General features: G+C 47.7%; 10 protein-coding genes across 10 annotated transcripts; 3 read left to right on the top strand and 7 right to left on the bottom strand.

The window, feature by feature from the left end:
• Positions 1-2,104: 2,104 nt before the first annotated feature.
• On the top strand, positions 2,105-3,530 carry C8Q69DRAFT_507675 (S-adenosyl-L-methionine-dependent methyltransferase; the record flags this gene model as incomplete). The annotated part of the gene is made up of 9 exons (XM_028632910.1): positions 2,105-2,143; positions 2,202-2,233; positions 2,283-2,359; positions 2,436-2,600; positions 2,661-2,683; positions 2,745-2,782; positions 2,838-2,972; positions 3,031-3,447; positions 3,500-3,530. 9 exons carry the CDS (start codon positions 2,105-2,107, stop codon positions 3,528-3,530), a joined length of 957 nt encoding a protein of 318 aa, XP_028484958.1.
• Positions 3,531-3,846: 316 nt separating this feature from the next.
• On the bottom strand, positions 3,847-5,507 carry C8Q69DRAFT_288678 (hypothetical protein). Its single transcript, XM_028626992.1, has 3 exons — positions 5,166-5,507; positions 4,857-5,094; positions 3,847-4,795 (listed from the first exon to the last, which is right to left on the bottom strand). The coding sequence occupies exons 1-3, from the start codon at positions 5,194-5,196 to the stop codon at positions 4,036-4,038; spliced, it is 1,029 nt and encodes a 342-aa protein (XP_028484959.1). The 5' UTR covers positions 5,197-5,507; the 3' UTR covers positions 3,847-4,035.
• A 1,422-nt stretch (positions 5,508-6,929) lies between these two features.
• On the bottom strand, positions 6,930-8,444 carry C8Q69DRAFT_402761 (metal ion transporter; the record flags this gene model as incomplete). The annotated part of the gene is made up of 1 exon (XM_028627972.1): positions 6,930-8,444. One exon carries the CDS (start codon positions 8,442-8,444, stop codon positions 6,930-6,932), a length of 1,515 nt encoding a protein of 504 aa, XP_028484960.1.
• Positions 8,445-9,462: 1,018 nt separating this feature from the next.
• On the top strand, positions 9,463-10,773 carry C8Q69DRAFT_469739 (hypothetical protein). The gene has a single exon (XM_028630783.1). The coding sequence runs from the start codon at positions 9,851-9,853 to the stop codon at positions 10,649-10,651; it is 801 nt and encodes a 266-aa protein (XP_028484961.1). The 5' UTR covers positions 9,463-9,850; the 3' UTR covers positions 10,652-10,773.
• Positions 10,774-11,091: 318 nt separating this feature from the next.
• On the bottom strand, positions 11,092-12,397 carry C8Q69DRAFT_469740 (hypothetical protein). Its single transcript, XM_028630784.1, has 3 exons — positions 11,839-12,397; positions 11,676-11,774; positions 11,092-11,601 (listed from the first exon to the last, which is right to left on the bottom strand). Exons 1-3 carry the CDS (start codon positions 11,978-11,980, stop codon positions 11,333-11,335), a joined length of 510 nt encoding a protein of 169 aa, XP_028484962.1. The 5' UTR covers positions 11,981-12,397; the 3' UTR covers positions 11,092-11,332.
• A 2,329-nt stretch (positions 12,398-14,726) lies between these two features.
• C8Q69DRAFT_402964 (hypothetical protein) lies at positions 14,727-16,037 on the top strand (the record flags this gene model as incomplete). Its single annotated transcript, XM_028627979.1, has 2 exons — positions 14,727-15,083; positions 15,459-16,037. 2 exons carry the CDS (start codon positions 14,727-14,729, stop codon positions 16,035-16,037), a joined length of 936 nt encoding a protein of 311 aa, XP_028484963.1.
• Positions 16,038-16,208: 171 nt separating this feature from the next.
• C8Q69DRAFT_288767 (putative MFS transporter) lies at positions 16,209-18,168 on the bottom strand. The gene is made up of 3 exons (XM_028626994.1): positions 17,709-18,168; positions 17,404-17,650; positions 16,209-17,347 (listed from the first exon to the last, which is right to left on the bottom strand). Exons 1-3 carry the CDS (start codon positions 18,076-18,078, stop codon positions 16,381-16,383), a joined length of 1,584 nt encoding a protein of 527 aa, XP_028484964.1. The 5' UTR covers positions 18,079-18,168; the 3' UTR covers positions 16,209-16,380.
• Positions 18,169-18,755: 587 nt separating this feature from the next.
• Positions 18,756-22,382, bottom strand: C8Q69DRAFT_288940 (Retinoic acid induced 16-like protein-domain-containing protein). The gene is made up of 5 exons (XM_028626996.1): positions 22,087-22,382; positions 21,890-21,997; positions 21,140-21,822; positions 20,864-21,085; positions 18,756-20,805 (listed from the first exon to the last, which is right to left on the bottom strand). The coding sequence occupies exons 1-5, from the start codon at positions 22,093-22,095 to the stop codon at positions 19,239-19,241; spliced, it is 2,589 nt and encodes an 862-aa protein (XP_028484965.1). The 5' UTR covers positions 22,096-22,382; the 3' UTR covers positions 18,756-19,238.
• Positions 22,383-22,467: 85 nt separating this feature from the next.
• Positions 22,468-23,738, bottom strand: C8Q69DRAFT_288814 (putative CBF/NF-Y family transcription factor). Its single transcript, XM_028626995.1, has 4 exons — positions 23,566-23,738; positions 23,005-23,478; positions 22,615-22,927; positions 22,468-22,493 (listed from the first exon to the last, which is right to left on the bottom strand). Exons 2-3 carry the CDS (start codon positions 23,474-23,476, stop codon positions 22,671-22,673), a joined length of 729 nt encoding a protein of 242 aa, XP_028484966.1. The 5' UTR covers positions 23,477-23,478; positions 23,566-23,738; the 3' UTR covers positions 22,468-22,493; positions 22,615-22,670.
• A 1,152-nt stretch (positions 23,739-24,890) lies between these two features.
• C8Q69DRAFT_403378 (Alpha/Beta hydrolase protein) lies at positions 24,891-26,250 on the bottom strand (the record flags this gene model as incomplete). Its single annotated transcript, XM_028627996.1, has 4 exons — positions 24,891-25,630; positions 25,689-25,761; positions 25,821-26,071; positions 26,124-26,250. The coding sequence occupies 4 exons, from the start codon at positions 26,248-26,250 to the stop codon at positions 24,891-24,893; spliced, it is 1,191 nt and encodes a 396-aa protein (XP_028484967.1).
• Positions 26,251-26,431: the final 181 nt, after the last annotated feature.

Here is a 26,431-nt window from a genome sequence, read left to right on the forward strand (position 1 = left end):
GATATATTATCTAATATCTCTTTATAGCATAGCCTAATCTATTGCAAATACTATATAGCTTCTATAAAGCTCTAGGTCTTAAATCTATAGACCTTATTATAGGCCTTAATATTACTAAAATATTTTAAGCTGTTAATCTCTATATAGATCTAATATTAATAATAGCTTTCTTATATTAGATAAGATCCTTTAATACCTCTTTAATATTCAGATTTTTAATATCTAAATATTTAATAATACTAGTAGTATAAAACTGCTTAAAGTAATTATTTACTTAGCTAGGCTTTTATTTAATAATAAAATTTAGAAACTAGTTATAAAAGAGATCCTCTAGCATAATATTAAGACCTTAAAGCTTAATAAAGATATACTCTGCCTTTATATAGGCAGAGGTAGGTGAGATTAATATAGGGAGATTAATAAGCTCTATAAATTCTTAATAGAGCTTAACCTAATATATAGATCTAGTAATACTAAATTATTTATTTAGCTTTAGCTAGATATTAGCAATAATAAGCTAGTCTAAAAATTAAATAATTTTAAAAATTCCTAGGTTTAGCAATATTATAATTTAATTCCTTATAATAAATTAAGTAATCTTCTATTATTAATTATCTTCCTTAGGTAAAGTGCTTTAATTAAGGATATTAAAATCCTTAATATCTAGGTTGCTAACAGTAAGCTTAAACTACTAGCTCTAACTCTAAAAATTATTGCTATTTAATTATAGTTAAGATATCTTTAGCTGTTTAAATATATTATTAATTTACTTACATAGTAGATTAACTTTAATATTATAATATTTCTCCTACTATTATAGCGGGGGGGGATTTAATAGAGTAATAAGATTTATAGCTAATACTAATTATAGCATTAATTACTAATAGCCTTAAATATTTAAATATAGGAATAAACCCTAATATATTTCTAATATAATAGGATAAATATTATTTAGTTCCTATTCTATAGGTTAGTAGAATATTTCCTATAAGAGAATATATAGTAGAGAAGTAATTTTATAAACTAACTCTATTAGAGTATTATAGGAGATCTCTATATAAATCTTCTCTAGCTATATAGATACTATCTTAATCTCCTCTTATAATTACTTATTAAGAATAGGGTCTGTTAGCTCTATAGAAAGGATTAGTTTATTTAATAAAGAATTAGCTACTTATTACAATATTAAAATAGCTAAGAATCTTTTAAATATAATTACTTATATATATATAATAGGTATTAGATTATAATTTAGATTTAATTAAATAACTAGTAGAGCTTTTTTAAAGGTAATATAATATCTAAAATAGTAATACTATTATACTATATTAGACTATAGTAGATAACTAAATATGCCTACTCTTAAGCTAGCACTTTTAACAATTAAGGCTTTTTAAAGGTTTATTAGAGAAAAATTTTCACAGATTAATAAAATACTAAAATAGGGTATATTTTAAAGCTATAAAAACTTATAATAAATAAATAGAACCTAAGGAATTTAATAGGATAAATAAAATATTAATTCAACAAATAACCAGCTCGTTACTTAAGGGGTAAAGATAAGGGCGACATAACCTAAAGGAAGTGGGAGAAAGCTTGCTTAATTGGATCTAGGAGCTAGGCGAAGCCTATATAGGCTCGCCTAGGTCACGTGATCACTAGGGAGCAGGGCGCCGAAAGGGGCAGCCGGAGGGGGCCTTCAACAGAAGACAACTAGCTGTTGGGTTAAGAGCGGCCCTTCCCGCACGCCGTCGATTTCCAAGTGACAAGGGGCCCGTAGGCACTGGCCCAAAAGAGGAAATCACTGACAACACCGAGACCTGTATATCCCTGTAGTCTTGCGATAGCGCAGCACTTAGATTCACCCGCTGCTGTGCCGCTCTGTCAGGCTTATCCGACAAAGCACCGAAGAACATCCATGCGTGGTTTGTGAGTAAAATATCAGTTATTACAACCGCATGGTTCCCTTTCGTTTTATTGAAATATCTCCTCGAGGACATTTCCTGCCTATTTCACAACCTCGTAGTAATAGTACCAGTCTGTGACTTCTCATATTAACTGGAGATACCAGGATCATTTCAGACAGCTGCACAGCACGCTCATAATGTCTGCCCCGCCCGTTACCGTCGAGGTGGATACTGGGGTTTGTACACATTCATTACCTGGCACTTATCACAATCGCCTCACTTACATTTTTATAGCTCGACAGTGACTCGGCCTATGGAGATGAGATGTGAGATAGCTACTTGAGATTTCTGAATAAACAAGCTAAATGTCCACAGTTCCAAATACACCGCGTCACTTACCTCGACGGTCCTTGAGTCTCGAAAGGAGAATGGAAGAACATATCATGGATACCGTGATGGCGGCAAGTGATTTGACTCTCTCATACGTCAAGTTCAAATCGGCTAACCTGAATTTTCCCTTGCGCACAGCCTACTACATGCCCAATGACGAGAACGAAAAGGAGCGGCTGGATATGATGCATGAATTGATGCTGACGATGATGGGTCGGAAACTCTTCCTGTCACCGATCGGTTCCTCACCTCATCGTGTATTGGACCTAGGTACAGGTACGGGAATGTGGGCGATGGAATTTGGTAGGTTGATGGATGACATGGCTCTGGATAGATACTGACAATGGACAAAAAAAACATCAGCGGACCAATTTCCTTCCTCGGAGGTTAGAATCCTGGAAAGAACTACGATGTCGTCGCAAAAGTCACTAAATTCCAGTCTCCTAGGTCATCGGGATAGATCTGAGCCCCATTCAGCCAAGTTTGTGAGTGATTTTAGCCTCTTATAATGGAAACGTCGCTAACACACAGTCTACTTAGTGTTCCACCGAATGTCAGATTCATAATTGACGATTTCGACGACACATGGGTAGAAAAAGATCTCGACTTCATCCACGGCCGCTACTTAGCCGGTTCTTCTAAGGATTTTGCTAAACTTCTACGGGAGTGCTACAAGTATCTCTCCACATCTCCGTGACCATGGAACCCTGTCAATGCTAACTCAGTTATTCAGCAATGCTGCTCCAGGAGGATGGGTCGAGTTCCAGGAGTGGGACACAGGGTTGTTTTCTGAAGATGGAAGCACGGACGGTACATCGATCAAGCAATATTACGAGATTCTGAATTCAGAGTTTGCGAAAATAGGCCGTGTCATAAATACCGGTCCGCGGTTGGAGGGCTGGATGCGCGATGCGGGATTTAAGAATATCCAAGTCAAGAAATATCTGGTCCCCATGGGAGCTTGGCCGAAGGACAAACATCTGAAGACTCTGGGTGCATGGAACTTCGTGGAGGCAGAGAGTGGCTTCGAGGCGGGTGTTATGGCCGTACTCACCAGACATGCTGGATGGAGCAAGGAAGAAGTGGACGTTCTTGTCGCGAAGACTCGTAACGATGCGAAGAATCCTGCCATTCATACATTGTTCAACTTGTAAGTTGTCTTCTGATTCCATGTCGTTCATGATGCTAACGATATCTTGAAGCTATGTTGTCTACGGCCAGAAAGAAGAATGATGAACCCCAGGAAGGGGCTGGATGACCATCATGTGAAGTTCGATTTAGTTTGTCTCTATTTACCCACTCAAAATCACCAAAAAGCATATCACATACCTAATAGCTCTTACCGAACACAACCTTCTATGCAATGCTGAATCATTAAGCCTCATGTTGTAAGGGAATCTTGCCCCGACGACAGCCTTGAAAGTCATATAAGGGTTGTTGCCATATCCTACGCATATGTCACTAGAGAATCGGAGCATTATTGCATGTATCCCTCCAGATAGAAGGTGCATGTTTCAGTAAGAGGTACAGTTGATGATAGGGTCAAATAAGAACTCAAATCTATAGAATCGCTTAGCCAGATATCTAGGGTGGAATGGATATACATCGCACTAAAGCGCGTTATTCTTTTCATCCTTTCTGAGACACTCATAAACTCCGTCTAAAAAGCTTCTTGCAATATGAAAAATCTCAAGTCCCCGTCCGTACGAAAATGGTGAAACAAGGTCGTTTCTAGCCTTCATCGCCTGCGCTTCGACTTCGTCCACATCTTAACAAAGTCCAACTTTTCCTGGACACCTAGTCCAACTCTCTTGACTCGGCCAAGTCGAGCAAGCGCCTCTCCCACGTAGTCCAGGAGAGCTCTCTGTTCCCGCGTCAGAGAAGCATCCGATCCCCCTTCGGAAGCATTTTCTTGCAGTGTGTCGAAGTAATTGCTGTCGTAAGTGTTCTTGCGAGTGTCCTTGAGCGACGAAGTCTCCGATTCCACCTTATTGATAGAACCACCTGCCGTGACACATTCCGCAATCCTAACACGGATGCAATGGGTCGGTTTGCTCAATAGATTCCAGAAGAAGGTCCGGTAACTTCCAGGGACCGGTGTCGTCACATCCGCGGGTGTATAGCGCAGACTGAGCGGAAATATTTTGGTATTCGAAGGTACCTCCAGAAGAGCGTGACTCAGAGGCAGAATTCCGCGCCCATTAGTTGTTGTGCACTCTGGAAACATAACGATGGGTCGATTCGGGTTCTTCTCAAGGAGAGTGCGAATGTCAACCATGCGTGCGCCAGAGGGCGGGGCTAGCTTAGGATACGATAACGCCCGCAAAATGGCTTGGAAGAGAGAGATGCGTTCGACCTGGCGCGTAGAAGGGTAGCATGCCGTAAAGATCGGGTCAAAGATAGCAGCCAGGTATACAGCATCAATGGGCGATGTGAACGAGGATGCAATGATGGAGCCCGGCCCTGGTAAGCGTTCCTTGCGCTGCTTCGCGAGAGATCTGAGACACTACTGTCAAATCCACGTTCTTTTTCTTTCAAAATGCTCCACAGCTGACATACCCTCTCTTCACTCCATCAATCTGGAGGTCAATCCACCAGATGCTAGGGATACCCAGAATACACCACAGAGAAGCCTTCTTTCCGAGAGATCCAATGGGAAGCCATTGGAGAATCAAGAAATATGTCAACGAGACGACAAGCAGCAGCGGGAGTCGAAAGCAGAAGAGGAATATATGGAAAGGTAGGTAGAGGCCCGCCGGCTCTGTTGGGATGGGAAGGAAAGGCGCAATGCCGGAGCCTACGAAGACAGGTCAACTCAGCCCCGAAGATGTCTTTTTTTCTTTTGAAATAGAATGTGAGATTGCATACCTCTATCGCGGAATTGGGAGAACTTCTCCATGGCTAGCAGCGATAAATATGGACAGCTGATGTCATGTAACGTCCAATATATGCTAGGCGACAAAGACCGCGTTGCAACGCAAGTGGCAAAAGAGGGACTATTACAGGAACTTGAAACGATTGCCCCAGATATATATCGCCATGGAAGGCTATCTAGTGGCACAAAGATACGGTGTCATTTGTGCACACACGATCTTTCTGTCCCATTTTCTGTCAGCTCTGGCCAGTTTCACATGCGAGCGCTCCTTCCGCCCACGTGACCGACATCGGACGATTTTCCGAACAGTCAGACAACGGGAGAATTCCGACTCGTTCATATCACTGTCATTATCATCAGTTCATTAATTGATATAAGCCTCTGTCGATTAACAAGTCATTTCTATGACCACGTCAAGGTTGTGGAAATACCCAATCAGATCTATCAAGCTCTGCATGGGACAACAGGGACCTGCATCGGCCCAGAAGATCGGGGAAATCGTGGTCATTCCTCAGTATCGGGTTTCCCACATATCAGACATTCGAATACGGTAATAACTTGACAGCTCTTTCATTTCCGTCATTTTCTCTCTCAATTGATTAATATATACAGGGATCAAATGACCTATTGGTGGCCGGGGCTTTACGTGATTCTTCTGTACTTCCGGGCTTAGTGCAGACCACCTAATGCAGAGGAAAGAAGATCCAGTGCTAGAGAGCGGACAGATAAGCGTCCAGTAGCAACGCAACAGTCCTTGGGTCCCTATTACAATCCTTTAAGCACGTGCGGCTATGGAAATGTCTTATACGCAACAGCCCAGCGAATGGCATGCATCATTCCTATCTCTTGATGCTTACCGCGATGCTACCGCTAAAGGCTTTCTTCAATAGTCAGCGAGTGTTGTCGTGCAGATAAGTTCCCTGCAATAACTAACTGGCAGTCAGAATTCAAAACTCTGTCTCCGGATCTGCCGGGAATAGACGCCATATTCTACTACTAGGTCTCCCCTGGTTGGGTCTGTCACCTAGTCAGTGGCGCTTCGTAGCAGCAAATAACTATTACTCAAGTACAGTGTGCAGGAATCGGTCTCTTTGGTTTAATATATCAAACACAGCCTGAAACATCTGAACTATCTTTCAGTACTGCACTCCCGTTCTCAAACCTTTCTGCATGCACCAACCTCTATAGCCGCCAGGATACTACCGAGTTCCAAGCAGCCAAGGATCTTCTTGTTTTCTTCCTGAGACGCCCCTCGACACGGATTTCCATCTACATAGTGCAATGAAACTAGTCCGCTAGTTCAGGTCATAAGTAGACCACCACTCATAACCCTCCGCCAAGTCGGATGTCCAGAATTTTTCTAACGATTGTTCGGCTGGTCACCAGTGTTTTCTCATACCCCGTCCCATTTACGTCTAGCTGTGGCCGTATTCACTTCAAGTAGAGCGAGAGGAAGCTACGTTGTCAGAATCTCATTAGTTGGAACTATGAGACAACAGTTTCTATCATCGGGAACGAAGATACAACTATCGCGAGAGTACATACATCCACCTCTTTTTTCGATACACATCAACTTTGTACATGATCTGGCAACCGCTTCCTTCTTGTTCTTCATATATCGGAGTAGCCAGTGATCCGTCCAGTCTCGACCATGTTGTCAAGATAGGGACGCTCAGATAATCTTGTCTTCAGAGCCCGTTCTTGTGGCCTTGTCTGGCGGCATGGCTCCTTTACTCCAGACTGGTGGTCTGGAGGAATCAAGTATTGATATCCTTGGTTGGAGTCTCCACGAGAGTTTCATTAGTATGCGGTTTGATACTCTCTGCGAAGGACAAGAGTCTCAGACGTCTCTCATATATATTCTTAAGACCAATGCGTCGTTTGTCGTCAGCAGCATTATGGCCTGTGATAAGAACAATCATGAAGAAGGACTCAATAAGGCTTGGCGGGACATTGCATAGGAGCTGACCGGTTGTACTCCATCTCATTGCGCTGGCGCCAGCAACCAGGCCACAAATGGTGAGAACCCCAGCTACAACGGTAAGCTCATGAGATGAGATCTTGTTCACGAGTTCCGAGACCTTCTGAGTAGGTGACGGTTTCCCGATCGTTTCCTTTTCAGGCATCGGTATACTGAGAATAGCATAAAGCTTTTCGTCTTCAACTTCAACCCGAGAAAATTCGTCATCCACATATTTGCCGAGCCTGTTCTGCATATTACGGAGGACAAAACCGTCATTCATACCGACGAGGCCAGCATATGTTCCTATGATGAGCCACCAGTTGGAGCTGAAGTGCAACAATGGTCCAACGGCAACCCAGACGACGATGACAACCGTGAGAATCCCGATACCAACTAGAGTTCCAACAAAGTCCGCATAGTAGTATATAGCCCGTTGTATGATACCGACCTTTGGCGCTGGAAGAACGACAATGGCATTTTCAGCATCATCTCCAGTGAGATGTCGAAGGCGCGCCTCTACCATCGAGTCTGTCTTGAATATTGCGTCAAGGCATTTATTCATGTACGCTGAATGGCGCTCTCGGATATTCGCAAGGAAAGCGAAGATGAAGACCATGAGTGCAGAGGAAGCAGAGTTCATATAGAGCTGCCAGTTATTGCTCCACCCGCAGAGACGACCAATCCCGATCCATATGAACACCCCAGCCCAGTAGAGACTGACGGTAGCGAGATGACCGAACACATGGGATGCATAGGTAGTAAAGCGCCCAAACCATGTCTCCGATGGGAAGTCGACTCGATACTTATCAAGAAGGGTTTTGTTCTCTTCGGCAAGTGGCACGCCCTTTTCGAACATATCCGTTTGGGAGTCACGGAGTAGTTTTCTCAGCATCCGCTCGTGGCTCATCAACCTTGATTGCAGCGTGGCAGCAGCTGCCATTCCCTCTTCATAGAGGTTCAACTCCTGACGCACTAAGAACGAATCGAAGACATAAGCAACAATGGCCTGAACATCTGAGATCGCCACCTGCCAACTATCCGCGGTACCGTATCGAATACCCAGAAAAGCCCACGCAAGTAGCCCAGAAATGATAACGAAGAAAACAACTTCGGAACCTGAGAACTGGACGACACGGTCCAGCCACCGGTCAAGCATCCTCGCTTTCACAGGAACAGTATAACCAACTGAGTCTGAGATATCTGCCTGTGTTTTACCATCCAGACCGTGCGATACTCTCTGAGTGGGTGCCGCTGCTTCGATTTCGCCTTTTGCACCAGGCGTGCGAAGATACCGGAGAATGCCTTCCATTTTATCAGCGATTTACATGCGTATCGACTGTATGTAATCGAATAGAGACCTCGAGGAGATCCTTGAAGATTTATATGGTAAGTCAACAGTCAATCAGGACATAATAGAGCTCGCGATGCAGACGTAGCGGTACCTTGATTGAATCTATGGACCTAACTTGTCGTATCGTCTGTCCGAGCAGCCTCCACTTGGATTCCAAAAGGATTGAGCAGACTGTAGTTGCCCATCCGCAGTTCTGTCCGGAATATACTCCAGAGGTGATTCCATAAATGTGTGTATTATCTGTTCGCGTGCAATATGCATATACAGATCGTTTTTGTAGAGTTAATAATGGTGAGAGATTGTTGCCTTTAGAAGAACAGACATAGACTATAAGGAGATGGAGAGTGCTATTGATGGAAACATTATCCTTCTTTTTTTTTCCCCCATCTCCCTCCCGTGCTGTGCCCCTCCTAAGGGCCCAGCCGATTTAATCTGGTTGGCTTCTCCTTACCGCTGAAAACGTGGAAAAGGAGTCTAATAGATGAGGCATTTATCTGAACCAACAGCCGCGGCTAATTGACTCGCGACGCACAGGAAAATGGCTCTCTGAACTTATGATAGAACATTCCAGCTGACCCTGTCGCAGATGCCACCGTGAAATTTGTCCTGGAAATCCAGTGGATTCGATACAGAATTGCAGACATAGTAAAGCAGTATTGACATAGCTCACGGGTAAAAACAACCTTTTCGGAGCGATAAACTATCATATACTGTTGATTATTCGTTGCAACAATATCATTTTCAGACACTAATATCATAATTGAGCACGTGGAGTTTACAGCCCTTCTTCTGACCGTACAAAATAAGTCGGTGAGTTGACCTGCGTACACTAGTTAATCGTACTGAAGTATGGGGTAAGGATCCCGTTAAGCCGGGACCACTCAGAAGCTTGGCGTGACATAGCTAATAAAGAGCCAAGAGAAGCCTAAATCTACCGACTTGAAATTTTTTTTCTTTTTCTTTTTCTTTTTTAATACTTGGAGCTTTCCGGGGCTGGTTTCCCAGCTACATTGGATAGCGCCTTAGGCTTAAGTAGCCTTCGGTGACCGGTTCGTGATGGACGCTTAGCGCCGCAGTCGGCCTTGCGAAGCGTCTGAGCGGGGTTTCGTTACTTATTAGTCCATTATTTCCGTTATTTGCTTTTTTTAAGCAATCAATAAGAAGCATCACCTGAAATTCTATATTAATATTGCCCCTGCTGACCTTCGTCGAAGGATTTGGCCGTGACATCATTTACTACTAGGCTCAGCCCCCCTCCCCAAAAGAGCCACGTTAGCCTCTATTGATGACTCCCGTTATATAAACCTAGAATTACTTTGCGTTAGTGACAAGAAAGTACACATAACATTAATATCTCTTTCAAAATGGTTGACATCACGGATGAAATTTATGCCTCTCGGTACGCTGTCCTCCAAGACCTCTTCAACAACAAAATATCTCTGCAGCAAGCCACCTCCAAATTAGCGTCCATCTCATTGTCCGATGATGATCTCAATCTTACATGGAACCTCATTATTAACTGCGCGTGTGAATTTCCCGAACGTCACGATAAGCTTGTCGATGTACTTGTCTGCCTCTCAAAGCTACCAGATGCTACAACGGACCAGGGGGTACCTCTTAAAAAGTATGGATTGCAAGTTTGGAGAGACTTGCCAATGTTTGACTGGGAGCTCCGCGAAGAGTGGGATGTACGATCGATACCTTCTGGCCCTCCTGACTGCCGCCAAAAGGCAATCTCGAACTTTATCAATTTAAACAAATTCACTGCACTCCTCATGGCGACAGGGGAACCAATACTCGAATTCTCTTGGTTCGCGCTTATAGCCTTAAGCACTGCGCTCGAAACTCCGCCAAACCAATTACCAGCGACGGACCCTCTGGACGCATACATTCCTGCTGCTGCCGCCTGGATTGAGACCCTAGGTGTGGATATATATCAATGGGACGAAGAGCACGAGCATAGACCTTTGTCCGGCATCCCTGGCGAGGGGGGTCCACTGTGGAAAGGAAAACACAGTTTTTGCAAGGAGAGGTGGAGGTTTTGGCGGGAAAGGTTTGGGGAAATGGCTCGGATAGATGATGACCTTGGAGAGGGAGCGAGGATAGCAGCGAGGGAGGCTGAGCTAATGATGAGGGATATTGAGAATGGCGATGTGGAGGAGTAGAGGAATAAGATAACCCAGACTATTTGACGTCAAGCGTAACAATCATCTAATTAGTACACACATAATACAAGACAACAAGGATAACTACCTGAGCTCTCCGAGATCATCTGACTGCACTGGCCGAACAATCGTCCTTCTTCGTGTAAGAGCAGCAGCCATTAACTGCTCCCATCGGTTGATAGAAATCGGCTGGAGGCGCAGGCACTGAGTGGGCAGGGTGTTAGTGTTATGTGGACTGAGTTTATAAGAGATCCGACATGACTGAATTTTGCTCATTCATTGTGATCAGCCAGCTGAAGGTGCCTAATCTTGCTGAACCAAGTCCCTTGATAACCTTGGTTTCTTAGATTAGCTGTATAAAGGATGCCCCCATTTCAAAGCCCTTTGAATGTTTCAGAGCCTTACTTGAGTTGATCCCAACAAGAACTGACATTTGAAAAGCTGCTGGTTTGAACCATTCCTTTGACAGGGAGATCAATGTCTGTTATAGAAATTTTGCTAACTAACTAATGAGCGTTGCGATATATACAGCTAGTGAGAGATCGTACAAGATTAAGTTAAACGAGTGTCTCTATCCAAGATCAAGCTTCCAATCCACTCTCCAACTTGTCAAGGCCGGTCAATTCGCTACAATAAGGCTGTAGCTAAAAAATCCAAGCCTTTATTGCGGGAACAAAGGTTCTACACATTAGGGCACGTAACGAACTTATTGCGCCGTGCGCCCAGATGGGTAATGACGCCACAGTATACGAAATTATCCGGAAGACCATTTGCTGGATTCGTAGCAGTAATCTTGTAGATGATACGATCCGATCCCTGATCAACACCATCTGCGAAGAGAAGCCCACCCTGCCGGATAGGGAATTCCTGGTATGGTCCCGGGACACCCGGGCAGTCAGGAAGAGTAACTTCGTTTTTTCTGTTCTCGAACTCGTGGGGGTATACTCTGTCTGTGCAACAAGACAAGGATGAGCTTTTAGTACCATTTGGATGAATAATGGTAAAGGATGACAGGGGGACTTACCACCAACACTGCCCCTAGCAGTTAGTCCAGTTGCGCTGTAGCTTTGACTGGCATATTCGAATGTTTGAGCTTGGAAAGATGCACTGTAGGGGTTTTCATCTGTTTATTGCGTAAGCGATCTTGTATCATGGATAGGGCGGTGCGAATTTCAAGAGTATCTGACCTCCACAGATACGGTCAGCACTCTGCCGTTTTAAGACTTGGTCGATTCCAGTTATATTCCTGCCTTCGAGAGACACAGGACTGGCAAAGGCAGACGGAGCGCCAAGAGCGGCGAAGGCCAGCAGAACAGTTGAAAAAAGCATCTTTGAGAGACGTGATCTGATGGATCTTCCTTGCTGGAGTGTATGTGCCGGCGAGTTTAGACCAGTAGCTCAACTGAACTGGCAATATGAAGATTGGTACCACTGGCTGCTGCGAAATCTGAGGTCCAAAAGTCGTTCTGGGCATCTATATATATGGTGAAGGTGTCTTAAAATACCCTCCGAACCGTGGGTATCCTGCTGACATCGAAAAGAGCGTTGAATCGCCCTTATTTTTTGGGGCGGTTTCTAACATCCGGAATCTCGACTTTTCCAATGAGCACATTCGAAGCGTCATTTGACACATTCCTTTGCAACGCTGCGGCGTAGAGCTATGAAACTAACAGCATTATGCGATGTGATAGCCCCCCTTTACTGGTGCAGTTACTCAGAATAGATTTTGCCCACCTGAATGAAATGGCGACCAGAGACGGGGCCATAAAATGAACTGATCGTCAGAGGAATAGGCCCCCACCTTCCCACTAATAGAAGGGTATAATAATGTCTCTACACAGATGAGATAGTAGATTCCTAATTAGGACGGGTTTCATATATCTTTGCATATGGCCCCAATAAGCAATTAGACTCCCACCATGCTAGCCCCTAGACCAGGTACTACTTTTATTTTCGGACCCAAGCAGCTGTCCACCACCACAACTATGGGAGTTTCATTTACTCTATTTAAGCTTGGGAGAATGTTAGGTTTAGCGCCGCGGCTGCGGGATGCAACATTGGGTCCTATTGTTGATTATATTATTTAATTATTATTAGAACAAGGAATTTATGTTCTAATATATCCTCGTTCTATTGCATAAGGTGTTCTAGAGGTCATAAAACTAGTCCTAAATAAGGGAATCATCCTAAGATTGGATTTATATAACGATATGTAGTCTATATCACAAGACCCAAAATAGTGGGCACAGGTTTGCAATCGTCTTTGGTCTTTTATCTTGGGACAAATGCTGTATTACTGACCTAGTTAACTAATACTGTGGTCGATCACGTCGCATAACTATAGAAATCCCTAGGACTTACTATTTTCAAACCCCTGGGATATAACTAAAATTGATTATTTTTTGATAAAATTCAATATATTGGTAATAGAATTAATATTGAATATAAATGTCTTTGTGGGTAAATGCTGTCGCGGGATCTTTATTCTCTCTGTTTTCTTTATTTTGCATGTTTAGTCGAAGCTATCAAGATAGAAAAGATAGAATTACTGGCTCGAACTTGACAGTGCCCGTCTCGATGCGCTCTCTGGGTTCTTAAATTGTATCCGGCGGGCGTCGTATGTTTGTAAAAACATGTGATATTGAATCGCGGATTGGTTCGACTCTGCGAGGACAAGATGAAGCTTGAAGGTATAAATATCAATGATTTTTGTAATAGGATTGTTCTGTGCTCATAAAGCCGTATAGTGAGCGTCTGGCTGGAGAAGTTTTGTTGGACTCTTGGAGTCACTACTTAAGTATACCACTTCCGGATGGCCTTCTTTCATCGGTCCAAGCAATAGTCCTTATGAATACGATATTCTCACAACCCAGTATCGGAAAGCCTCTGTCAAACCTTACTATAATGGGCTCCTTCCGCGCAATGCTGCTCTCTCCGGACAAAACTCTCAGGTGAATAGAGTAATAACGCCACAATCTGCAGGGACAGAGTAGCCCTGACGGAGAAAAATCATGTTGCCATCCGCAAGCTCATCTGCTAGAACAGATGATTCAAAAATTCGAACATGGTTAAAAACACAAGTCATGCTGACCTAGCGACGGACTCTAATCATAGACAGATGGATAGTAATCGAATCTTAAAACTGTATGTCAAATACTATGCTGAAACAAATAAAGTATTTTGGAGAACGCTAGTCGTAACTAAAAGGGGGTTTGTGATTTATATCAATGTCGGAAAACACCAGTATCTAGTTGTACAGAATAGGCATACATATGAGGAATGCAATGGAAGGTAGTAGCCAGACCCAAGAAATAATCTGCCTACCGATGGACTATCAGCCGTTTACCTTGTCCACGCATGAACGTCCTAAAATGCCTCATCGAAGCATTCTCCTCAGATTTTTCCTCGCTGGCAGGGTTGCCTCATTGTGTTGTCGCCCGGAAGCGCGAAGGAGAGCTCCGAAAAGGTGGCAGTGCCCAAAAGATTGACTCATGTTGTCTAGCCGTTGCAACTAACATGATTGCTGATCTCCTACACAGCAACACCCGAGAGCTAGCACATTTCCCTAATTGGCTACTCATTTGGCGCTCACTTGAAAAGCTTTTTTTTGTCCCGCGCTGGGGTAGTATGTTGCGGGGCTTGGGGGAGCAAGAGCAAGCAACAGAACAAGGCTGTGAGTCTTCAATAATAGTTCCAGAGTTTTCTTCCTCCCCATGAATATTTTCTCCCTGACTCTAGGCGGGGGACCTTGAGTGATTTTCCGGAGTAATAAGGGATTTCCCGCGTCGCGGCTGCGCCTACTGCTTTCAGTCGGTAACTATACATTGTATCTCACGGTTATATAGTCCTAGCTATCTCCAGCCTCTGTTAGTCAGACACAGATTATTGCTCAAATATAGCTTCACCATTTAATTTGATTCTAACCTCAAGTGATTCGTGCTAAGCTCAATGGCATCGGCCAGTCTTGTTTCATGGAGTAACTGGACAATTCGTCGTGGGATTTTTCTCTGGTTCAGGGGAGCTCTTTCCACACTTTTGTTACTTGTGGACGGTCAGAAGCCTGTGAACCTCCATGATGTCTGTGGTATATACGGCAAAAGAGTGCCTCGAGCACCCAACGGTGGATCAGCGCAACAGCCACCTACATGCTTTACCAAGACTATACTCACCGGTTTACTCGCCTGTTCGCATCCCATCAGACACTCAGAGTTCTACAACTCAGACTGGGAATTACAGTATCTCTCTGGAGAAGCCCTCAATCCATGGATCCCCAAGTGCCAACTTAGCCGTTCCCAAACTGGGCAGACTCGGCATCTGCGCGATGGATGAAAAGGTTCTCAGCAAGGCGAACCAAGAGATATTCCGCCGCTTACAAGGAAATGGAGATCTCGAGATTGTATACTTTGGCGACCAGACTTTAGTTCAAAGGCCTGTGGATGAGTGGCCAACCTGCGACTTTCTGATCGCCTTTTATTCCGACAACTTTCCATTGGATAAGGCGATTTCATACGTTGAGTCTCGGTTGCCAATTTGTTACAACGACCTGCTCATGCAGAAACTTCTCTTGGACCGTCGTCTTTGCCACAGAATCCTGCAGTTCCTCGGTCTGCGAACTCCCAAGAGGCTGGAAGTTAACCGTGACGGCGGCGCCAGGGCATATGATTGGAAACTTTTCAAGCACGTCTACGATGTTTTGGGATTAAGGCTTCCAGGGCCTTCAGGACATGATAATGGCGACCAGATCCCCTACCATTCTAATGTGTCTCTATCAGAAGACGGGAATACGCTCTTTGTTGATGGTCAAAAGCTGCACAAACCTTTTGTTGAGAAGCCTGCAAGTGCAGAAGACCACAACGTTTATATCTACTTCCCTAGCACTGCTCAAAGTGACGGAGGAGGGAGAAGGCTGTTCCGAAAGGTTGGCAACAAATGCTCAGAGTATGACCCTTCCTTGGTCACGCCTCGATGCATCATGGAGCAGGACAATAGCTATGTATACGAGCCACTTTTGAATGCCGACGGCGGTGAAGACGTCAAGGCCTACGCAGTGGGCCGTACCTATTGCCTTGCTGTCACGCGTAAATCTCCCGTTCTTTCTGATGTTGTTGTGCGAGAAGCCGATGGCAGAGAAAAAAGACAAGCTACGACTCTCTCCAGGGAGGAAACAGAAGCTGCGACTAAAATTGCGCTCACATTTGGTCAGGCAGTCTGCGGATTCGATATCGTCAGGAACAAAGGAAAGAGCTATGTCATCGATGTCAATGGCTGGACGTCGGTCAAGAATCAGCCTGCTTTCTATGATCGTTGTGCCTGTATTCTTCGACAGATGCTTACCTCTCGGTTAGAGAGTAGCAACAGAAATGCAGCGTCGACGAATGGAGATTAGGTCTTGCTCGGGTCCAGGATATGATTTTCATCTATCTTATAATATGGAAATAACCACCTTTGGTTACATCCAGGAGTGTTCATGTATGCCTTATTCCTGGCTCCCCTTAGCCCTAGTCCTGACCAATTGACTGTTCTATGTATAGGTAATACCCATGTCTACGTTCCAGATAGTAGGCAGTCATGAAAATCCTTTCTCATTGAATCATTCTATAGCAATCCCCATCTATACATACATAACACGTAAGCATCTCGATCTATATAACATCAGATAACATATAGCATAGCTTGCTTCCAGAAGAAGCTGTATTACTCTCACTGAGTAACTGGAGATAAACCTTCGTTCATTCCTCCTCCGAATCGAGCGTGGTCTTCGGAACATACGGTAATTTGACTGACCAAATGGCCCACGCGACAATGACGAAGAGAATTGTCCCGACCATCCAGGCCAATCCGACCCAGAAGCCGCCCAATTTGAGACCCCATTGGAAGAAAGCGGTAATGATAGGGCTGGCGAGGATCATACCGAGAGCCTGGATGATCTCGATGATGGTGTATAGCCTTGCGGTCTGGTCGCGTTGGATCATGGTTGTGATTATCGACCGTGTTGCATATACGAAACCTTGCCCGAGAGTCTGGATGACCAGGCAGGTGATCATCAGCGGCGCTGTCGGGGAGAGACCGATACCAAGGGTCCCGACAAGAAGACACACGATGCTGCTCTTGGTGAGGATCAAGTCCTTCTGTCGGCTGTCCACGCCACGGTACTTCATCAGATACCAGGAAACGGCAGGCAATCCCGCCACGAAGAGGACTACGGTCAGGATAGATTTCAAGGACGTCAGCAGGTTGGCCCGCGCGATAGTCCAGCCGTACCGGAGCGAAACGTACTGGACGAGGAACCAGGACGTTCCGCGACTGAGCTTGTAAACCAGGAAAGCAGACAAAAGCAAGAGAACCTGCTTATCTGCAGTTATGAAGCTATAGGGAGCAACTATCGACTTGACCCGAGCCCAGGATCTGCGCAGCAACGTGTTCCTTCCAAAGAGTCGGCCATAGTTTCGGGGAGCTTCGACCTCGACCTCGTCCTCGTCCTCTTGTCTGTTGAAATCGGACATCTCGTTGGCCGAAGTAGGGAACGCGTTCTTTGTCTCCGGGAGAGAAAGCGCAGCGAAGATGCCGCCCAGCATAATTCCCCAACCGAGGAGCATCGGAATCCACGGATTCAACTGCATGAGCCAGGAACTGATCATGCTGGAAATGAACTCGGAACCCATGACGGCGACTCCGAATTGGAAGAACATGGTGGCTCTGCTGGATATTAGCCTACTGAAAGATTATAATCGTGTTTCTGTGAAACTGCATACCTCTGAGCGTCTGTGGTCACGTCCGCCATCATGGTCCAAACCAGTGCCGCTGCGACGACCAGGCCACCGCCCAGCAACCACGCCAGGGAAGAGAACCAGACCGCGCGCAATGGGAACACGTTCGAAAACCACAACACGACCAGGGTGGAGACCATGTTCAGTATGAATCCGGGGATGCTGAGCAAGATGGTAGGCTTCCGGCCCATCCGGTCCGCCAGAAGTCCGTACGGGATAGCGAGAAAGATACCTATGCGCATATGCTCAGTCTACTGGCCCGATGTAAGTCAATTGTATCGGTCACATACTGGTCAAGCCATCAAAGAGCTCTCCGTATCCTTTCACGATGGCCACTTCACTCTGGATCTCCGAATTCTTGCACAGCTCCTCGGGGATCTGGCCGCCGTTCCCGATCTTACTCGGATCATGCGCCTGGTAATAATCCCGACAGGCAATGGCCTCATAAATTCGAGTCGTCGGACCGCTGACCATGGCATTTCCCGTTTCCACGGTGAGAATCATGGCGAAGAGCGTAATGATCAGACGCCAGCGCAATTTCTCGCGCGCGGCGTTGGCGGCACGGTCATTATAACGAGGCGGCGCAGAGCTCCCTTGCTCTCCTGGGAGGAAGGGCGCATCCTCCTGATCGCGGAGGTCGTCGTTGTGCGCAGCCTGCATATTTTCGCGTGCTCGTTCACGTTCCCTGTTGCTCCCGGACCAGACGACTCAATTACTTCCGAGTGGACCGAAGACAATTCAGTCCATGTCTCTCGTGCGGGTAGTGACGGAAATCCGAGGACAAGAGGCCTGAGGGAATGTTCACTCCGTCCGTTTCTTCCGCAGCTCCAGAAGGATAATAATGAAAAGGTATGAAGTCAAAAGAGACAGACGTGAAACCGAGAGAGCCGGTAGTTCAGCTGAGCTCAGCAGTTCCTGTTGCTGCGGGGAGACCAATAATGAGGCAGCATCATCGAAGCTGTTCCCACGACGATCCGTCTGCGGTGCCGTCGATTCCGCAGTTTTCGGTTCCACCAGCGCATTCTCGTCTGGATGATGCATGAAGCAAAGAGTATCCGTGCAAGGTGAGAATAGCTTTCGAGAGGTTAGTATTTGACCGTCTTCAAAGTAGACATAACGCGGCCTTCTGCAGAATCTGGCAAGATGAAGAGACTCTAGAACGAACGACGAGTCTGTAGAAACAGCCCCTCGGCAGCCCTGTGCGATACGTAGACTCGACTTCGTGCGGGGTATAAACGCTTGTCATCTTCTGAAATGGGAACTAAAAGAATCCATGGCTATCTTGCTTCAATCCCTGTCGATGGGTTTAACGCTTAAGAAGAAGCCTTGACAGCAAGCGAGTTTCTTCAAGCTTTCTGGTGCCTCGCCCCTACTTAAGTAGGGACGGCACGCGCCTGGACCATGACGATCTCAAACCCAGTACTGGAGTAGGATTACAGATGGTCTGTTATTTTATTTTAACATCTCATGGTGGTCCAATCATATTTGACCGCTCGTACAGGAATACATAGACAAAGAACGATAATCTGGTCTAATTGACACTTGGCTCCCAATCGCTACGGTACTGTTTACTTTTCACCATGCATTGTGTTTCAAAATGGCTCCCTCTTCAGCTATCAAGTAGTATGTTCCGAACTGTACCTAACTACAAGGAAGAAGCACGATCTAGATAAGCGGGACGTGGGTATAATGGAACCAAACTCGAAAACGATGCAGAAGGGGGAGATGGGGAAAGCTAGAGACGGAAAAGACTGTTTATACAGGGTCCGAGACATAATAATAATGACACATATCGTACTATCATCACCTACTCAGCAGACTCATCGCGTGTATCCGGCTTCTTGGAACAGGCTGCCACGCACTTGCACCAGCGCCGCCAGCTCCAGGATAAACTCATAAAGAATGACCGTGTTGGTCAGCACATGGCCCAGAGTGACCGTCTCCCCAGCGTCCTGGGCTTTAGACTGCTCTTCCGCAGGTGCTTCGCCGTCGATGCTGGCAGCCTCCGGTTTAACAGGCTGGGGTTCGGAACCTGGTATCGGTTTGTCGACCTGGAATGGCATAGCAAGACGGCGGCGCAGATCCTCCGCGACGACTGACCGTGAAGCAGACACCCCACGGGACGGGGGCGTACGGACTGACTGTTCCCGCAACGGGGAGCCTCCAGCTGCAAACCGGGATGGCGATGCCTCGGAAAGGTCAAACGGTCTGGGGTTTCGCCCCCTTGGCGAAGCAGACTCTACCTCGAAACGTGCTACGCGCTGCAGCGGCCGTCCATTGGGAGTGCCAATTGGAGGCTCAGACGGTTGTCGAGATCGAATAGGCATTGGCTGTGGCTTTTCGTCCTGGTGCAGCAGATCACGGCGCGCCGCAACGAGGACATCAAAGTCTGGGATGTCGCGTCGCCAATCCTCGACATGCTTCACTAGACTCTGAAGCCTCCCCGTCACCAAGGGAACATTCTTCTCCGACCATGTCGGTTCCTTGTACGCGAACTTGATCATGGAAAACGGATCTGTCTCGTTTGGTTGCGATTGCGGCTCCGTGCCCGGCTCTGGAGATTGCACACTGGAATCCGATGCCGCCTCCGGTCCATACTCATAGTTGGATGGCTTCACGAGAAGCCAGCCGTCAAGTGAGACGAGATTGGACGAGGCAAGGCTTGTGATCACTTCGGTCAGGGCCAGGTTCACGACAACACTGTTGGTGAAAAAGGAGTCCAGAAGCCGCAGGATCTCCTTCAAGATCGGGTCATCGTCCTGGACATCCAAGGGTCGATCGGCTGGTCCATCTGGGAAGTTGCCCACCGACGGGGTCAGGAGGAAGAGACGTGACTCGAGAATGAACGTTGCGTCCTTCAGGTAGTTCTCGTAAGACTCGTCCAGAGTCGGATCATCAACCATAGTGGTGGCCATGGACAGGAATTGCTGCAATTCCGCGTTCAGTGCACCGACTGTCCGTTGCGTCTCCTGGTAGCTGGGAGGACTCGTCTGGATCAGAGAGCCAGCAAAGGAGTGATGCCTCTGCAAGATCACCGCCAGCAGTCGCAGGGTAGCAATCACAGTTTGTCGATTATGAGACTTGATGCTCATGAGGACCAGATCAACGAGATTGAACAGCGACGGGGAGGGCTTGGCGGCTTCTTCGGCGAAAGCAGCCAATATATCCAATGACTTTCTACGACTGAGCGACATGCGGACAGGTTGGGTTGGCATACGGGTTGTCTCCGTTATAGGTTCGGGTTCGGATGACGATGCGAGCAAGTAATGAAGAATTCGATGGATCAGATAAGGCTGGTCTATCGATTCCAGAATTCGGTACAAATATGTAAGGACGGCGGGTGTGGAGCCGCCGTCCACATCGGATGATTCGAGCAATGATGGGTAACTGGGAGCAAGTTAGAAAAAGAAAAGGGTTCAGAGTGCACCTAGGAGTGTATCCTTACAGAAGCTGCTGTAAGAAAAGGATCTGGAAATGGTCCAGCAATGTGTCGTTTACTTCTGCGGATTTACAGTGATCGACGGTATCCTGCCAGAACAGAAGGTACGAGAGGAACGAATCCATATGAGCGCCGAGCTGTGGCTGTACCGCAGTCTCCTGGCGCGCATGGTCAGAAAACGCGATTATTGGGGGTACATCTTCGTCCGTCACGGAAAAGGAGAGAGTTCTGCAAAAGTTAGCACAGGCTGGCCCACGACCTCATAGTCAGCCTGCTACTCACCGGCCCAGTTGACTGTAGAGCGCTCCTAATCCAGTGGCCATCAGCGTGGCCAAGTCACTCTCGATCAACCACCGTTCCAAAGGCCGCGAGTTGGACGCTGTTTCGATGATATACAGCAAGCCCGTGCGCGCAAAATCACCTGCTCGACCTTCATGGTGTACATACTCAATCAACAGATAAAAGAGCGGGAAGTCGTCCTTTCTCGTTTCTCCAGCAAATTCCTTCCCTGAGTGTGTCTGGTCTCCGTCGTCGGAATCTGACCGCTGTTTCGGGACGAACCAGGCGGATAGGATATGAGGCTGCAGACGAATATTGTTGGCCACTCCGAACAACAGCTCTATCAACCTGCCTTCGATCTCCTCGCCAGCAGCTACACCTCTGCGGACGAGATCCAGGAGCGCTCGAGCGAAAAGCCGGCTGTCGACAATGCCATCGACCTCCGCATCGATCAAGGTGTTAAAGAAGATGGCGGCACTTCGTAGAGTGTCTTCATCGTAGGATGACAGGGCCAGCTTCGTCACCGTCACATAGATCTGGGATGTCGAAGCATACGCCAGGCAGGGATGGGGAGCTGGTCCTCGAGACTCGTCACTGAGCACTGTATTCAGACGATCGAGGCAATTGCGCGCGTGAGCCGTCGCACCCAGCTCGCTGGAGGGAGAATTGCTAGTCCGCCATATTTGCTGGCTCGTCCATCAGCTCAATTGAAAGAACTTCTCCTCGTGGAATCATCACATCTTCCGGACTCACCTGCAGTGTATTGCATGTCCGTTTAAAGGCTGCCAGTCGCTCCGCAGGCGTATTTGTTCGCAGCGTCTTGGACGACAGCGAGCGGGAACCGCCAATGAGACGAGACCACTACCGGACCGTCAGCTGTGATGCCGCAGCAAGAAGGAGATGCGAAACAGAACAGAGATCGATGGAGGATCAGACGACGAGATACTTACAAAGTCCATGATTCCCCAAGGGCAGCATGTTCTATTGAAAGCGGGGAGGCCAGTCTACGGTCAAGCATCCGGGCGGTCGATCAAGGAGACGCGCTCTGGGGCGTGTCGGCGACCGTTAGTCTATCTAGTGTCGGAGCCCCTGGAACCGCCAAGCGTCCCGTCGTCGGAGGTTTTGTGAAGCTTCTCAATAACTACTACTACTATCTAATGAGTTACAGGATTTTACAAGAAAAGAAAAAAAAGCCAAGTACAGTACAGTGCAACGGTCACGTCCGTTGCCTCCACGAGATTATTTCTTGATATTGCTGGATCCCATACCGGCGAAGGGAACCCTCGCCGCTGATTACCCCAACCGGAAGAAGTCCTGAATCCCCAGGGGAGAAAGAAAATACTAAAAATCTCAAGTGCTGACCAGCTAGTTAGTTATCCACATGCAAACAATAATGTAAAACCCAGGCCATGTCTGCCACCGGAACGCCAGAACCACCAGTGCGCCTGCACACCATCCCAGTCTAAGGGTCCATACACATCCGTTAATTCATTCGCCATGACTATGCAGACAGAGAGAAGTAACGCCACTGCACTTAGTCGCTTTCTTCCTTCTTCTGCCGTCCGCCTCCTCTCTTCCGCTTGCCTTCGTTCTGATCACTGCCGTCATCATCGTGCTTCCGGGAGTGCTGGTCGGGCACCTTGGCAATGATATCGGCCAGGAAATCGAGGACCTCGTCCTTGGCCACGGCCTGCTTGAGATGCGCCGCAGTGACCCGTTTGGAGTTGCGATCCTTGGCTTCCTGTGCGGCCTTGGTGACGAGGGAGATCATGAACAGCTCGAGGGCTTTGGCTGTGAGCGAGAAAAAGAAAAATACGTTAGTTTTTGTGATTCTGTGCGTGGGGGAGAATCACCCGGCGATTACTTACACACTGCGATGGGGGTGACCTGAGCGACTTTGCCGACGTCTTCGTCCGCCTGCATGATCCGCTTGATGCGTGCGACGGGGAACTTGGTCTTGACTTCCACCCCAGACCAGGGGCGCGGTTTGGAGGCATCGTCCAGGTGGGCAGGCTCTGGTTTGGTTTCAAACGTCAAGGGTTCCGGTTGCCAGGCGACGGTCTCAGAGACGCGTGCGACGCGGGCGGAACGACGAGCCATCTCTTCTTGGTCGATGGACGGAGGGATGTACTGCTGCGGGACCCGACCTGGTGGCGCGACGGGATGCTGATACTGGGGCGTGAAGAAGGGCGAGGCGTCGTAGGAAGCGCGATGGGCAATCGGGCTGGTGAGCGGGAAGGGCGGCGGGTGGTAGGGAGAGGTGACCGCGGGGGGGTAGGCGGGCTCCAAGGAGGAGAAGTCTGGTGAACGGGGTCTGTACGAGGTATCCTGGTCTGTCATCGCTAGGACATCCAAAGTCAGCGCGACAGCTGCTGGCGCGAAGGGTTTGGAGGGATATAAGATATCGGGGGAAGAGGACAGGTGCATACCGTGTAGATGGGATGAATCTGACAATGGGGCGTCTGGATCAGCGCATCACCCGCAAAGAGACAAAGCAGCAGGCTGTTGCCGCAGTCGAATAGGCGGGAATGAAACCGGAGATCTCCGCGCGTGGTGAGTCGCAACAACAATATTATATAGATAGATGATCGTAGATGATCGTATTTTGTTTCTTTTGTATGTATGTATGTATGTACTGTACTGTACATCCACCGGTGGTCCGAGCTCCCCGTGCGATAATCGTGGAGGGTCGAGGTGGTGCGTGGCTGCAGTGTGCGCAGTGGAGTGATCGGCCAGTCAGGAGCAGTCAGAAGCAGTTCAGGAGCAGTCAAGAGCAGTCAAGCAGGGAAAAAGGTGCGTGGGGATAAGCGCACAGCGTGTTCGCGTCTTCGATCTCGCTCGTCCAGGCCCGGGGAAGCGAGCGCCCTTTTAACCCTGCGCTGAGTTGCGGCAACGCGGGCCCGCGCTAAATTTTGTTCTTTTCTTCCGTGCGTTGCCCTCCTATTATTATTAGTATTGTGATTTTTGCAGTCCAGTCCCTTGCTCTTCTTGTCGCCATCCCATCTCATCTGATTCTGATTCTGATTCTGATTCTGGGGTGCAGCTCTGATCGTCCCCTGGCTCTCGCTGCAGGGAATCTATTGAACACACTCTTCCTCTCTTTCCTCTTCTCTCTTTTTTTTCCTGTCCTTCTTTTCTTTTCTTTTCTTCACACCGTGAATTGGATCATGGCATCGTAACCCATCCCGTGACTCCAACATACCTTTGCCCGGGCTGGCTGCTGATTGGATCCCGCCCAGCGTGATCCAAAGCCGGTCGCATTCAGGTTCCTGAAGGCTGCTAAATAAATAACAATAATAATACCTAGAACTTGGCTTGATGATGCCTCGTCTAGATATCCTTCAACATTTCTTTTATCTTCATATTGTTACTCGAATTTGTTTCATTCTATTTTTGCACTGTAGCCTTACCAGCCCTTGGTGACCCCGAACCTCAGGTCACTGACTGCATCTGATCGACGAGGATGCCTAACATTCAGCCTGATGCCAGCTGCGGCTATATGAGGAAAGGAGTCTGCGGCGGCGTACAATGATGATAGAGCTAAATCCGGAGTTGCTGGGATCGCGCGCGCGCAGTGGAGCAGAAACCAGTCGGTCTGTCCGGCGTGGTATCGCCTACTGTTCACCCGTTCTACACCAGCATCTGTGAAGGACTGAGAAATTACTTGATCTAATCTGATCGCGCCGCTGTGGACCCCTCTGGCACATATCCCGGAAGCCGCAGCATCATCAGTGTCCATTTGGCCAAAAGATTTTTAACGCATACGGTCGCGCGCTGGCGGGATCGCTGGGATGATTCGATCCGTCATCTGTATCAGACCCTCGAGCCGCTCCGTCGTCGTATCGCCGATGAAGAGCGCCACAACCGGCCACACATGGATGGAATCACTTTGCTCCACCACTTCACATCGACAGCCCGCCGTGGACATCAGCTGGCTCCAGCGCCGGGTCTCAGGGCCAAAGACCTCCTCCGAACCGTAGAAGCAGACGAAGCCGCCGGACGGGGATGACCGTCGCCACCAGCCGGTGTCCTTACAAGTCCCCGGCGACACCATGGGGTCCTCCAACGAGCCCTGCTTACCCGCGTACTGGAACGCGTAGAGGTGTAAGCTCTCCATGTTCAGATAATCGCTCTCTGTGTTGCGATTGTCTGGTGACACAAGAGTTAGCCATGGCGAGAAGAAGGCCGCAAGTCCTGGTCTTTCAGCCTCCCAATGATCGTGCCGGCCCCGAGAGAGCAAGAGACTCAACATGATAGTGGCTCCGGCTGAATCTCCGCTGACACAGATGTGACTCGGATCTTCCACCATAGACATAACAAACTCGTAACCTGCCGCGGCTTGTTGTACCTGGACCGGGTATACCTCGTCAGGCACTAATGTGTATTCCAACGCGAAGATGGCCGGATTGCGGTAGCCACTTCTTCGCAGCACGGCTACCCATGTCATCAGGAATTCCGAGTAGAAGTAGGCGGTACCCATGGAAAACCCTCCTCCTGTAGTCATTCAGCACAGCTCACGCGGCGCACATCATATGGGGGGTTGTAGACGAACCATGGGCATAGTAGATCACGATATCCGGTTTCTCTAGCTCATTCGCGATGATCCAGATGCCGTTCAGTTTGCCCTGCATCTTCGTTTAATCCAAGCGTACAACAGAGTGGAATCAAGCTAACGTTGACTTACACGCTGCACCTCCCTATAATGAACAGGGGGTCGGAGATAGCCATGCCTCCGCATTCGATAACGAAGAAAAGGATGTACAACCTCCCGAGCAAAGAAGACACGTCCCACTTGGGGAGGAATCTCTGCAAAAGCGTACTTCACGCATCGAATCACTATCTCCTGAAATAGTGTCGCGTGGCGGTAGAACGGCGCTCTCTGAGCCTTTGACAACAGATACCGCTGAAAGATGACTTGGGAGGGCAATTGAACCGCTATTTAGAGCATCAGTATCATGAAACTATATAAATTCGGTGCTATCCAGACCTAGAAATGGTAAGCTCCTAGCTCCATGATAGAGCGTGGTCCATAACCCGGCGTGTATGATCAACTGTGGCGTGAGGAAGACCAAAAATATAAAACAGTCTAGGTACGAGACCGGTCCGAGGAACATCCCGCATCGCCCACATCTACTTCAACTTCCCTCTAGAGGAGAAAGATGATAGAAGGACAGACCACTAGAATACTGTAGAATGCTGGAACTGTGCCAATGGTACTAGAGACGAATCGCATCTGTTGTCTCATTCGCAGCAGTTAACCTACCCGGAGTATTTACTCAAGCTATCTAGACCGCT

The sequence above is a fragment of the Paecilomyces variotii genome (genome assembly GCF_004022145.1).
Source record: "Paecilomyces variotii strain CBS 101075 chromosome Unknown C8Q69scaffold_6, whole genome shotgun sequence".
Taxonomy (NCBI): domain Eukaryota; kingdom Fungi; phylum Ascomycota; class Eurotiomycetes; order Eurotiales; family Thermoascaceae; genus Paecilomyces; species Paecilomyces variotii.